This window comes from Oncorhynchus mykiss, chromosome 14 (assembly GCF_013265735.2).
Source record: "Oncorhynchus mykiss isolate Arlee chromosome 14, USDA_OmykA_1.1, whole genome shotgun sequence".
In the NCBI taxonomy this organism is placed as follows: Eukaryota; Metazoa; Chordata; class Actinopteri; order Salmoniformes; family Salmonidae; genus Oncorhynchus; species Oncorhynchus mykiss.
The window spans coordinates 19770001-19784084 of record NC_048578.1 but is presented as its reverse complement, the minus strand read 5'-3'; the positions used below and the strand labels follow the sequence as shown (position 1 = coordinate 19784084).

General features: G+C 40.7%; 1 protein-coding gene across 1 annotated transcript in view; it reads left to right on the top strand.

Moving 5' to 3' along the window:
• Positions 1 to 12413: 12413 nt before the first annotated feature.
• The window catches only part of LOC110488957 (glutathione S-transferase P), a 15667-nt gene continuing 13996 nt past the window's right edge, over positions 12414 to 14084 (top strand). The window contains exon 1 of the mRNA XM_021561454.2: positions 12414 to 12550. Coding sequence (XP_021417129.1) covers position 12550 — 1 coding nt within the window. The 5' untranslated portion in view covers positions 12414 to 12549. The remainder of the gene's footprint in view (positions 12551 to 14084) is intronic.

Below are 14084 nucleotides of genomic sequence, written 5' to 3'. Positions count from 1 at the left end.
ACAGATGTTGTAGAGCATGAATTTGCAGGAGTGAGTCACTGCTTTGATGTTTGCAGAGAATGACAGGGCATTGTCAGGGTTCACGCCAAGGTTCTTTGCACTCTGGGAGAGGGACACCGTGGAGTTGTCAACTGTGATGGAGAGTTCTCTGAACAGGGTGGCCTTCCCCCGGGAGGAAAAGCAGCTCCTTCTTGTCGAGAATGAGCTTGATGTGGTGGGCACACATTCAAGCTGAGATATCTGCCAGGCACGCAGAGATGCATGTCGCCACCTGGGAGACAATGTGAGGATATGACAGAGCCAAGTGATTTGGTGTATAGAGAGAAGAGGAGAGGGCCTAGAACCGAGCTCTGGGGGACACCAGTAGTGGGAGTATGTGGTGCAGACACGTGGTGTAGATTTAAAAACTCTGTAGTTGTAGTTTCAAGTCAATATCCAAAGACAATGTTTGCAAGGGCAGAAGAGGAAGAAGAAGTGAAACAGTTTCAGGAGTTTAATTTGGTTAACACGTCCAATACAGCATACATAATCTGCAAGATAATAACTCTAAAACACACCTGTCCTGAAATTAAAGTGTAGACATTTCGAATGAAACAGTTTTTGCAATTGATTGAATTGTGGCCTAACACTCGCTTATTGTACGTAATTGACATAATTGCTCAACCAATGTATTACCGTGTCACACCCTGACCTTAGAAATCCTTTTTATGTCTCTATTTTGGTTTGGTCAGGGCGTGAGTTGGGGTGGGCATTCTATGTTTTTGTGTTCTATGTTTTCTATGCTTTTTATTTCTGTGTGTTTGGCCGGGTGTGGTTCTCAGGCAGCTGTCTATCGTTGTATCTGATTGAGAACCATACTTAGGTAGCCTTTTCCCACTTGTGTTTTGTGGGTAGTTGTTTTCTGTTTTTGTGTCTGCACCAGACAGAACTGTTTTGTTCGTTCTCTTTGTTACTGTTATTCAGTGTTCAGTTCAAATAAGAAAGATGAACATGTACCACGCTGCGCTTTGGTCCACACCTTCTTCATACGACAACCTTTACATACTGTGACGTTTCACCAAAGTATTACTGACCTTTCACCAAAGTAATTGAAAAAGCTGTATGTCAGTAAATGTCACTTGCATTCCAGAATATCATCAGATACCTGTACATACAGTACCAGTCAAAAGTTTGGACACACCTAACAAAAACACTGGTCCTTGCATTGGATGCACGTGATGTTGAACTGGATCCTCTGGCCTACGCCTGCCAGAAAGCAACTGCGGTTATAGTCGTCAACTGTATTACTATTTTGGCTGAGTCATTCACAGGTCGGCTAGGGATATCTTGTATCTGATGATATACAGTACCAGTCAAAAGTTTGGACACACCTACTCATTCCAGGATTTTTCTTTATTTTTACTATTTTCTACATTGTAGAATAATAGTGAAGACAAACTGTGAAACAACACATAATATGGAATCATGTAGTAAGCAAAAAAGTGTTAAACAAATCAAAATGTATTTTATATTTGAGATTCTTCAAAGTAGCCACCCTTCGCCTTGATGACAGCTTTGCACACTCTTGGCATTCTCTCAACCAGCTTCATGAGGTAGCCATTCAATTAATGCATTTCAATTAGCAGGTGTGCATTGTTAAAAGTTAATTTGTGGAATTTCTTTCCTTAATGCGTTTGAGCCAATCAGTTGTGTTGTGACAAGGTAGGGTTGGCATACAGAAGATAGCCCTATTTGGTAAAAGACCAAGTCCATATTATGGCAAGAACAGTTCAAATAAGCAAAGACAAACATCAGTCCATCATTAGTTTAAGACATGAAGGTCAGTCAATCCGTAAAATGTCAACAACTTTTAAAGTTTCTTCAAGTGCAGTCGCAAAAATCATCAAGTGCTATGATGAAACTGGCTCTCATGAGGACTGCCACAAGAAATGAAGGCACAGTGTTAACTTGGACGCAGAGGATAAGTTCATTGGAGTTAGCAGTCTCAGAAATTGCAGCCCAAATAGATGCTTCACAGAGTTCAAGTAACAGACACATCTCAACATCAGCTGTTCAGAGGAGACTGTGTGAATCAGGCCTTCATGGTCAATTGATGCAAAGAAACCACTATTAAAGGACACCAATAAGAAGAAGAGACTTACTTGGGCAAAGAAAAAAGAGCAATGGACATTACACAGGTGGAAATCTGTTATTTTGTCTGATGTCCAAATGTGAAATTTTTGCTTCCAACCGCCGTGTCTTTGTGAGACGCAGAGTAGGTGAACGGAGGATCTCCGCATGTATGGTTCCCATCGTGAAGCATGGAGGAGGAGGTGTGATGGTGTGGGTGTGATTTATTTAGAAATCAAGGCACACTTAACCAGCATGGCTACCACAGCATTCTGCAGCGATACGCCATCCCATCTGGATTGCGCTTAGTGGGACTATCATTTGTTTTTCAACAGGACAGTGACCCAACACACCTCCAGAATGTGTGAGGGCTATTTGACCAAGAAGGAGAGTGATGGAGTCTTGCATCAGATGACCTGGCCTCCACATTCACCCAACCTCAGCCCAATTGAGATGGTTTGGGATAAGTTGGACCGCAGAGTGAAGGAAAAGCAGCCAACAAGTGCTCAGCATATGTGGGAACTCCTTCAAGACTGTCAGAAAATCATTCCAGGTGAAGCTGGTTGAGAGAATGCCAAGAGTGAGCAAAGCTGTCATCAAGGAAAAGAGTGGCTACTTTGAAGAATCTCAAATATAAAATACATTTGATTTGTTTAACACTTTTTTGGTTACTACATGATTCCATATGTGTTATTGCCTAGTTTTGATGTACTATTATTACACAACATAGAAAATAGTAAAAATAAAGAAAAACCCTTGAATGAGAAGGTGTGTCCAAACTTTTGACCGGTATTGTATATCATCAGATACAAGATATCCCTAGCCGACCTGTGAATGACTCAGCCAAAATAGTAATACAGTTGACGACTATAACTGCAGTTGCTTTCTGGCAGGTGTAGGCCAGAGGATCCAGTTCAACATCACGTGCATCCAATGCAAGGACCAGTCATGTTTTTGCTTGTGCAACTCCCCAGACAGCAAAGCATGAGTCATTGTGACTCCCTAGCCTGGTCCCAGATCTGTTTGTGCTGTAAAGTCAATGCCTATGGTCCTTGTCAAAGGCAAGACAGCACAAACATATCTGGCACTAAGCAAAGCGCTCTATGAAGTGAAGCGAACATAGCATTGTAGAAAATGACACCGTCTATTGTAATACATAACCAGCTCTCCAGCATTTTCACAATCTGAACGTGCATGTCAAAACAACAAACCAACAAGTTAAAAAATCTCGCCCTAACTATACTTGACTCTACAAACTACAGCCGATAACAGAGAGTAAGTGAATGCACAGAAACACTTAATCTACTGGTCTTGCCTGTTTAGTTATAGATGATTGTTGATTTGTATAAAAAGGGTAAAAAACATACACATTCCATAGATTTCTGCAGTTGCTGCTGGATATGCTGTAGGCAACTGACAATAAAGAAAATAGACTTTGTACTGTGGACCACTATATGTAGTGTGAAGAGACTTAAAAAAATAAAAATAAATATTCCTAATAATTACTGGGGGGGGTTTGTTTTCTTTTTAGTGTCTTTCACGCTCACATATCTTCCGGTTCGAGGTATGTTGACCTGATCAATGTTCCACTATAATTTAATGAACTTTTAAGTTATGAAAATGGACAGCTATTGAAGTCCAAAATACTGTAGTCAACCTTTAACCTGGTTGCCAGTCTGTTTCTGCTCTCTTGCCAACTCCTTATGGAAATGTCATGTCAAACTTGGCTATTGAAGTAACTTTTTAACCTTTTCTTTGAAACAACACAGAAACAATTATTGATGTGCCTAAACAGAACATAAACAGAACATTTTATTTTGCCCTAAACTCTGTTTGTAACCTTGTTGTAAGAACTAGACATCCTGATGTGCTAGAAGTAGGCCCTACAATGTTTTCATTTGGTAGAGATTGTGTCTGAGCAATAACAGGTTATGCTGAGGTCATCCGAGTGATGCTCAAAGACCAAGGGGCAGAGTTTGACAAGAACGTTGTCACCATGGCGATGTGAATGGAGGGCACTCTCAAAGCCAGCTGTGTGAGTCTCTGACTACTACCAAGGTAACCTGTGTACCCTAGTCAAGTCATGTTATTGCATTTCACCTCACTTTTACAGTACATGCAAACAAAAATGTCTTCATGAATGCAGATTTATCTGGGAAGGGAGTAACCTTTGAAAAAGATTAACCTTCAAGCATTTTATAAATGTGTATCCTGATGATGTGGGCTCTTAATATCAATCAATTGAAATTAATGTTGCTGTTTTACACAAGGTCTCTAGGACCAGCTTATAATAAAAAAAAAAATTTTTATTGGAAAACAGTCATTTTGACTGAGTTTTATTAGCACTATGGGATCACTACTCACTGTAAAAATTCTGCAAAGCTACTTGCAAAAATGCTGCAACACCCCCGAGGGCTTGTTCAACTTGCCCTGATCTGGGCATTGGCTGAATGTTTACTGAAACATCCTTGACAATGTCCTCCTAACAAGGCAGTTTAGATAGCAACTTAGCAAACATGACACTGGCATCCCGGGCTTCTAAGCAACAACACCCATGTGGGCCTTACTGAGACAAAGAGAGCCCTTAACAAGCTCCATAGGGGGAAGATGATGGATGCAAGATCAGCCAAACGGATCCTGACAATAATACAAAATACAGCTACAACAAATACTGTCTCATAGCTCATGCACAAGGCGTTGTGAATGCACTTATGTATTCATAGAAGGTGTTCTCAGAATCATGAATTTGAACTTTTAGATGCTAGGTGATTGAGGAAGTGACAAGTTAGATTTTTGAATTAGGATTAGAAGTGAAGTGCCCAATGCAGCAATTTTTTATATATATCAATATCAAATCATTTCTGGGTAACATTTAAAGTACCTTACTGTAATAGTTTTCCATCAATAGCTTTTTTATTAAAAAACGATTTTTCAAATGAGAATTTTGCTGAGACTGTCTAGGACTTGTCTGTGTGGGGAGGGGAAAACTTAAAACTATCTGTTATTGGCAGAGAGGTTTGGAACTCTCTTTGTTATTAGTCTATTAACCAATTTACCACCTGCTGTTGTCACCAGGCAAACTGAAACTCCTGCCCATGCAAACAGGCTGATTAGAAAGTCCTTTGTAGATTGCATTTTCAACCAGCATCAATCAGGAAATAACCCAATAAAAAATTATCACACTTTAAGTGTTAGTTTCATCAGCTGTTGTATAATATGATACAGAACACAGGAAAACAGAATTTTGACTGCACTGGGACTTCAGTTCTTTGGTCAGCTCCCTACATTTGAAAGCTGTGGCCTCACTCTGTACCAGATCAATGTGGTAAGAAGACATCTCGCACAGAAACATAAAAGCCTGCTTGCAACATAATGAGATTCCTATTGACTCACCCATTATGTGTAATATGTCTTGCTCAATATCTGTATCATAGTATAGTGAATTAAAGTCCTAGTACAGAAGTAGTCGAGTAGGACTAAAGTATTGACTATAGGAAACATAGCTACTTACCTACTGTAACCACAATGCAGATTTGATTGAATTGAGCCCTAAATTGATGAAAAATTATATTTGGTTCCCTAGGACTCCGGTAAAGAGGGGTACCTTAAGGCACTGCCAACAGATCTCATGCCCTTTGAGAAAACCCTGTCCAGAATAAAATAAGCTTTCTGGTTGACAACAAAATACATGTATTTCTGTTATCAAATTATCATCAAAGACGTCAACTGGCATAGATTGTACATGGTAGTAGGGGGTAGGGAGGGACTAGGGGTTGTTTCATAGACTTCTGATAGACTGTACATGGTGGTAGTGGGTAGGGAGGGACTAGGGGATATTTCATAGACTTCTGATAGACTGTACATGGTGGTAGTGGGTAGGGAGGGACTAGGGGTTGTTTTGGACTGGGACTTCTCATGTTCTCATGGTCTCTTCCTTTTTCTTGAAGATGTCCTTAGCTGACTACGCCCTCATACTCCTGCTGATCCACCACCAAGTCCTCAGCCCCCCCCTGCTTTGATGCCTTGCCCTCCTTCCAGAAGTACACGAGGAGGTTGTGTGCCCGACCCAATCTGCATGCTTACCTCGAAAGTGAGGACTTCAAGAACAGACCCATCATTCCTGGGAAGAGAGCCTAAAGTGCATGTTGCCCTAGTCCTCTTACTGTACCTCAATATTATATCATATCCAATATGCCTCAATATTATCAAAGCATGTATACATTCAACCAGAATGGATCACCCTGCATTGTAATGTGGCAGTTTATTTAGTACTGTGTGTCTTGGAGTATGTCTCTTGCTGAAATATTTTGTATATAATCTCCTTTTCCAAGTAGAATAAGTTGTCGTGACGTTGTATTAGTTAATGTGACGACTGTTGCTTATCGAATGATTAAAGGTTTCTAATTGTGTGATTAACTGAATCAAGCTATTATTAACTCATTAACCTGGGGCACCATGGGAAAATTAGTTTTATTGAGTTTCTATTTCCCAAATTAACTCAAAGAATATCAGAATATCGATTTTACAACAGCCGCTAATTAACCAGTTACCTCTACAGTCTCATTCTGAACGTCGCATAATCCGGGGATCTGCATGGACCCGGGTCTCACCAATGAGTTCGTACCACACCAATCTTAGTTGAGTATTTATTTACTACAAAGCTAAAATTATGATAAAAGATATACATACACAAAAACACCTTCTAGGCTAATGATTAGAACTTAGTATAATGGGCCAACACACTATGGCGCGTGTTACCCAAAATGGGGATTTAAAAGAGAGAGAAAAAGAGAAAGTACATGAGAGAAATATATATTTGGGTGAATTTGTCAGCTATGCTTATTCTAACCCTAGCCTTGCCCCAAACTGCCGCTCTTATGGGTCAGAATATAATGATGTAATTACGTGGGGAAGGTCTCCGTGGGTTCTCCGCGTGGACCGTTCAGGCTGCTCAATGACGCACTTCTCCAGTGCAACTCTTTGGTTGTCCTCACGATGTCAGTGTCCTTTTGGCCTAGGAGTCTGTTCCCTCACCCTTGCTCTGGAAGGGCTCTTATGAGGACAGACAGCTCTGTAGCTCAGAGCTCACAGCGTAGGAATGAAACCGTGTAGATACCCCGATTCGATGAGGAGTGGAGGCTAGGTGGTTCGACTTGAATTCACCCGCTTAGACACAGCTACTCATCCGTAGCTTGGGTAGAAAATTATTTCTTTGTCTTCAAACTTGTGTTGCGTTTTGGATTCGTTGACTTTTTTAGACCTCGGCTGCAGCTTGGGTCACTTAGTCTTATCTGTAAATTCTTCACTCACAGGTTTTATACCCTCGGGTCAGAAGTGCAACCGCCTTTAGGGCAATTCTCTGGGCATACCAAGTTAGAAGGCAAGGTCTAGATTTTACTCAAATCCAATTTTAGACAACTAACTTCACCTTTCATCTTTACCAAAGCATTCTCTTTGATTTGAACATTTTCCACACAACGTACAATCTATAAACATCAAACATATACTAGGTAAACTGTTGACGTTACAATGTTTTCGTAATAACGTAATCTATTAACCTTTAATAACAGAACAAAAATGACATACATTTTCATATTCCATCTATTGTCATGACCACCATTGTGGCTGACGGAAACCATTGTTCCAAAGTCCCTTTATTTCATGTTTAATGTTCTGAGGCTGGTTCTCCGTAGTAACAGGACAAAGGAATTTGTCTGTGGCTTAAGATTTACCATGGGCGTGAGGGGTCATAAAACCCCCACATCTTCAGACCCCTAGATCTCTCCTTCTCTGTTGGGGTTGAGAGATAATCTGTAGGGTTGGGGTCTCCTGTAACCTGACCAGGACAGTCATGACAAAGTGATGCTGAATCCTATTGGCACTTGTAGAGAAAATTAACTGAAACGCTGCCTCAAGTATTGCATTACAAACACCAGCTCAACTTACATACTGTAAGAGCCAGTTATGGTTGTTGTCAAGTGTCAAATTAAAAAAGAGCGTGAGAGACTGTACAGGGAGGAGGATCAGGTGTAGTATTTGCAGTCTTATATAGTGAGCATTTACTTTACTACAATATGAATATACAGTTGAAGTCAGAAGTTTACATACACTTAGGTTGGAGTCATTAAAACTCATTTTTCAACCACTCCACAAATTTCTTGTTAACAAACTATAGTTTGGCAAGTCTGTTAGGACATCTACTTTGTGTATGACACAAGTAATTTTTCCAACAATTGTTTACACACAGATTATTTCACTTATAATTCACGGTATCACAATTCAAATGGGTCAGATATTTACATACACTAAATTGACTGTGCCTTTAAACAGCTCGGAAAATTCCATAAAAATTTTATAGTTTTAGAGGCTTCTGATAGGCTAATCAACATCATTTGAGTCGATTGGAGGTGTAGCTGTGGATGTATTTCAAGGCTTCCCTTCAAACTCACTGCCTCTTTGCTTGATATCATGGGAAAATCCAAAGAAATCAGCCAAGACCTCAGAAGAAAAATGATAGACCTCCACAAGTCTGGTTCATCCTTGGGAGCAATTTCCAAATGCCTGAAGGTAGCACGTTCATATGTACAAGCAACAGTACGCAAGTATAAACACCATGGGACCACACACCTTCATACCACTCAGGAAGGAGACGCGTTCTGTCTCCTAGAGATGAATGTACTTTGGTGACGAAAAGTGCAAATCAATCGCAGAACAACAGCAAAGGACCTTATGAAGATGCTGGAGGAAACAGGTACAAAAGTATCTATATCCACAGTAAAACAAGTCCTATATCGACATAACCTGAAAGGCCGCTCAGCAAGGAAGAAGCCACAGCTCCAAAACCGCCATAAAAAAGCTAGACTACGGTTTGCATCTGCACATGGGGACAAACATTGTACTTTTTGGAGAATTGTCATCTGGTCTGATGAAACAAAAATAGAACTCTTTGGCCATAATGACCATTGTTATATTTGGAGGAAAAAGGGGGATGCTTGTGTAACAGTATAGACTTTACGTCCGACATACATTTTCATATTCCATCTATTGTCATGACCACCATTGTGGCTGACGGAAACCATTGTTCCAAAGTCCCTTTATTTCATGTTTAATGTTCTGAGGCTGGTTCTCCGTAGTAACAGGACAAAGGAATTTGTCTGTGGCTTAAGATTTACCATGGGCGTGAGGGGTCATAAAACCCCCACATCTTCAGACCCCTAGATCTCTCCTTCTCTGTTGGGGTTGAGAGATAATCTGTAGGGTTGGGGTCTCCTGTAACCTGACCAGGACAGTCATGACAAAGTGATGCTGAATCCTATTGGCACTTGTAGAGAAAATTAACTGAAACGCTGCCTCAAGTATTGCATTACAAACACCAGCTCAACTTACATACTGTAAGAGCCAGTTATGGTTGTTGTCAAGTGTCAAATTAAAAAAGAGCGTGAGAGACTGTACAGGGAGGAGGATCAGGTGTAGTATTTGCAGTCTTATATAGTGAGCATTTACTTTACTACAATATGAATATACAGTTGAAGTCAGAAGTTTACATACACTTAGGTTGGAGTCATTAAAACTCATTTTTCAACCACTCCACAAATTTCTTGTTAACAAACTATAGTTTGGCAAGTCTGTTAGGACATCTACTTTGTGTATGACACAAGTAATTTTTCCAACAATTGTTTACACACAGATTATTTCACTTATAATTCACGGTATCACAATTCAAATGGGTCAGATATTTACATACACTAAATTGACTGTGCCTTTAAACAGCTCGGAAAATTCCATAAAAATTTAATGGTTTTAGAGGCTTCTGATAGGCTAATCAACATCATTTGAGTCGATTGGAGGTGTAGCTGTGGATGTATTTCAAGGCTTCCCTTCAAACTCACTGCCTCTTTGCTTGACATCATGGGAAAATCCAAAGAAATCAGCCAAGACCTCAGAAGAAAAATGATAGACCTCCACAAGTCTGGTTCATCCTTGGGAGCAATTTCCAAATGCCTGAAGGTAGCACGTTCATATGTACAAGCAACAGTACGCAAGTATAAACACCATGGGACCACACACCTTCATACCACTCAGGAAGGAGACGCGTTCTGTCTCCTAGAGATGAATGTACTTTGGTGACGAAAAGTGCAAATCAATCGCAGAACAACAGCAAAGGACCTTATGAAGATGCTGGAGGAAACAGGTACAAAAGTATCTATATCCACAGTAAAACAAGTCCTATATCGACATAACCTGAAAGGCCGCTCAGCAAGGAAGAAGCCACAGCTCCAAAACCGCCATAAAAAAGCTAGACTACGGTTTGCATCTGCACATGGGGACAAACATTGTACTTTTTGGAGAATTGTCATCTGGTCTGATGAAACAAAAATAGAACTCTTTGGCCATAATGACCATTGTTATATTTGGAGGAAAAAGGGGGATGCTTGTGTAACAGTATAGACTTTACGTCCGTCCCCTCGCCCCAACCTGGGCTTGAACCAGGGACGTTCTGCACACGTCAACAGTCACCCTTGAAGCATCGTTACCCATCGCTCCACAAAAGCCGCGACTCTTGCAGAGCAAGGGGAACCACTACTTCAAGGTCTCAAAGCGAGTGATGTAACCGATCGAAACGCTGTTGGCGCGCACCACCGCTAACTAGCTAGCCATTTCACATCAGTTACACTCCCCCCACTTTTGACCTCCTCCTTTTCCGCAGCAACCAGTGATCCGGGTCACGGCACCAATGTAACAGTATAGACTTTACGTCCATCCCCTCACCCCGACCTGGGCGCGAACCAGGGACGCTCTTCACACATCAACAGTCACCCTCGAAGCATCGTTACCCATCGCTCCACAAAAGCTGCGGCTCTTGCAGAGAAAGGGGAACCGCTACTTCAAGGTCTCAAAGCGAGTGACGCCACTGATTGAAACACTATTAGCGCGCACCACTGCTAACTAGCTAGCCATTTCATATCGGTTACACTTGCAAGCCAAAGAACACCATCCCAACCGTGAAGCACGGGGGTGGCAGCACCATGTTGTGTGGGTGCTTTGCTGCAGGAGGGACTGGTGCACTTCACAAAATAGATGGCATCATGAGGTAGGAAAATTCTGTGGATATATTGAAGCAACATCTCAAGACATCAGTCAGGAAGTTAAAGCTTGGTCAAAAATGGACAATGACCCCAAGCATACTTACAAAGTTGTGGCAAAATGGCTTAAGGAAGACAAAGTCAAGGTATTGGAGTGGCCATCACAAAGCCCTGACCTCAATCCTATAGAAAATTTGTGAGCAGAACTGAAAAAGTGTGCGCGAGCAAGGAGGCCTACAACCTGACTCAGTTACACCAGCTCTGTCAGGAGGAATAGGCCAAAATTCACCCAACTTATTGTGGGAAGCTTGCGGGAGGCGACCCAAAACATTTGACCCAAGTTAAACAATTTAAAGGCAATGCTACCAAATACTAATTGAGTGTCTGTAAACTTCTGACCCACTGGGAATGTGATGAAAGAAATAAAAGCTGAAATAAGTCATTCTCTCTACTATTATTCTGACATTTCACATTCTTAAAATAAAGTGGTGATCCTAACTGACCTATGACAGGGAATTTTTTTCTAGGATTAAATGTCAGGAATTGTGAAAAACAGAGTTTAAATGTATTTGGCTAAGGTGTATGTAAACTTCCGACTTCAACTGTAGGTCCAATCTTTGGATATAGACTCAATGCCTTGACGGAAGGTGTGTGTTTTTTTGTTTATGTCTCTGGAAGGTTATTTGTGCCAACACTGTATGGGGTACATGTGAACAGTAGAGGACTACTGCAGACAACTCATTAAAGAAGACACATTGGTCCTAGGAAATGCCAACTTTATGAAGCTCAATTTTACAACAAGCTGTGTGTTGGCCTAATGTCAGCATGCATGGAATGTAAGGACAGTTGAACTGAAGCATGGTTCTCATGGACTAGGCCTTGGGGCAAGATATTTCTTGGAAGCTCACATAAGAATCTTGATATGACTTCAAGATACAGTAGGGAAGAGCAGTGCAGGATGACTCTGGCTGGCTACAAAAGCCTTTCATTCAGACTTTAATTAGATTTGACCAAAACCTAGAAACTAGTCTGACCATTGCAATTTCAACTAGTTTGAAAATAAACATAGCCTTGTATAGTATTAGGACATTGGGACTTCTTTGGACTTGAAAGCAACCCTTGAGACTACACGAAATTAGTTTTGCTTTTGTATCAGGTTACCATTATTGATTTAGGCTATAGCACATTGGGATCCTTCAATTCAAGGTAACAACGTAACTAACTTGTAAGTCAGTATGACTTTGCAGAAAGTGACAGATGTGGGCGTGTAGTTGGGAGTTTAGAAAGGGACAACCCCCCATTCCATTTTCAAACGTGTTCATTTCACTGGTCACTGTCAGAGCCACTGCACCACAAAAGTAAGTACCTAGCTTTAGACAACAATTGCAAAATATAGTTCCGTTATAAGAAATAAAGCGATGTGCAATAGATGGCTAGGACTTTAGAATTTATACTGCGCACAGTCAGATGTTTGTTCTATAGTCGGTCGTGCACGCGGGCGAGCTTTTGCCTTTGAATTAGGTTAACTTTAACTAGCCTACCTTGCCATTAAATTCATTTTGCAACTAAAACTGATCCTCGACGGTATACGAAAAATAAGACCAATAGCTAGCTAGTTGGAAGTTATGCTAATTTCTTGGCTAAACCTGGGTTATGTAGCTAGTTAGCTAACTGAACAACAGATTGTCCTCCCACCCAGTTATGCATGGTGGTTGACAGTTGGAATTTTTTTATTTTCAGAATTCATTCAAGTTTCATATTCGAGGATATCTATGCTTGAGTTGGTTGAAGTGCTGTCAGACTGACTGGGTGAATTTGAGCTTCCTGGCTAGCTAAACTAGGGGTGTATTCATTAGTATGATTCCGTTGCAAACGTAACGTTTTGCAACGAAAATGAGTTGATATTGGCCAAACTCGGGTAGATCCCTCCCCGTTTAGTGACATTTACTCTGGTTGCTTCCGTTTGTTTCCTAGAGTAAACGTTTTGCAAAGGAATCTGACGAATGAATACACCCCTGACATAGCCCGGATGCTTGATATGCAAAAATGCCACATACGCCAGATTGACCACACTTCTAGATTTGTTTGCTAACAAAAACAATCGTTTATTCAAATAAGGGCATGGGCTTTTCACATGCAAATAGCATTTACAACTTGGCCTATACTCAAGCAATAAGGCATCTCGGGAGGTTGTGGTATATGGCCAATATACCAGGGCTAATGGCTGTTCTTACGCGCGGCTCAACGCAGAGTGCCTGGATACAGCCCTTAGCCGTGATAAATTGGCAATATACCACAAACCCCTGAGGTGTCTTATTGCTATTATAAACTGGTTACCAACGTAATTAGAGCAGTAAACATGCATGATTTGTTATACCCGTGGTATACCATCTGATATTAAAAATAAAAAATGTTTTTTTAAATTCCTGTTCTGAGCATCTGAGATTTACTATGCAATCTGACACACGTCAAATCAGTTTCCTTGATCTTCTGATCTTGGGTGAAGATAATGTTCTATACACTGATATTTACAGGAAACCTACTGATCGTAACAGTTTGAGGGCTCACTGTTGTCACCCACTTATCTTAAAAAACAGTTTGCCGTATAGCCAATTCTGTCGAATCAAAAGAATTTACAAAAAACAATCAGATTCGACAGAAATATGGCTGAGACGCAAAGAAAATTCAAGGAGAGGGGGTACAAAAATGGTCAGATTAATACTGCCATTGAGAAAATTCTAAACAAAACATGACCTTTTTCAAGGTCAATCTCGCAAAAGAAGCGTTCTTGTTTTCTACCTACTCCCTATTCAAAGTGCTCCGAACAAATTAAGGGAATCGTTCACAAACATTATCATATTCTAAGATCTGATGACAGTATCTGTAATGTTT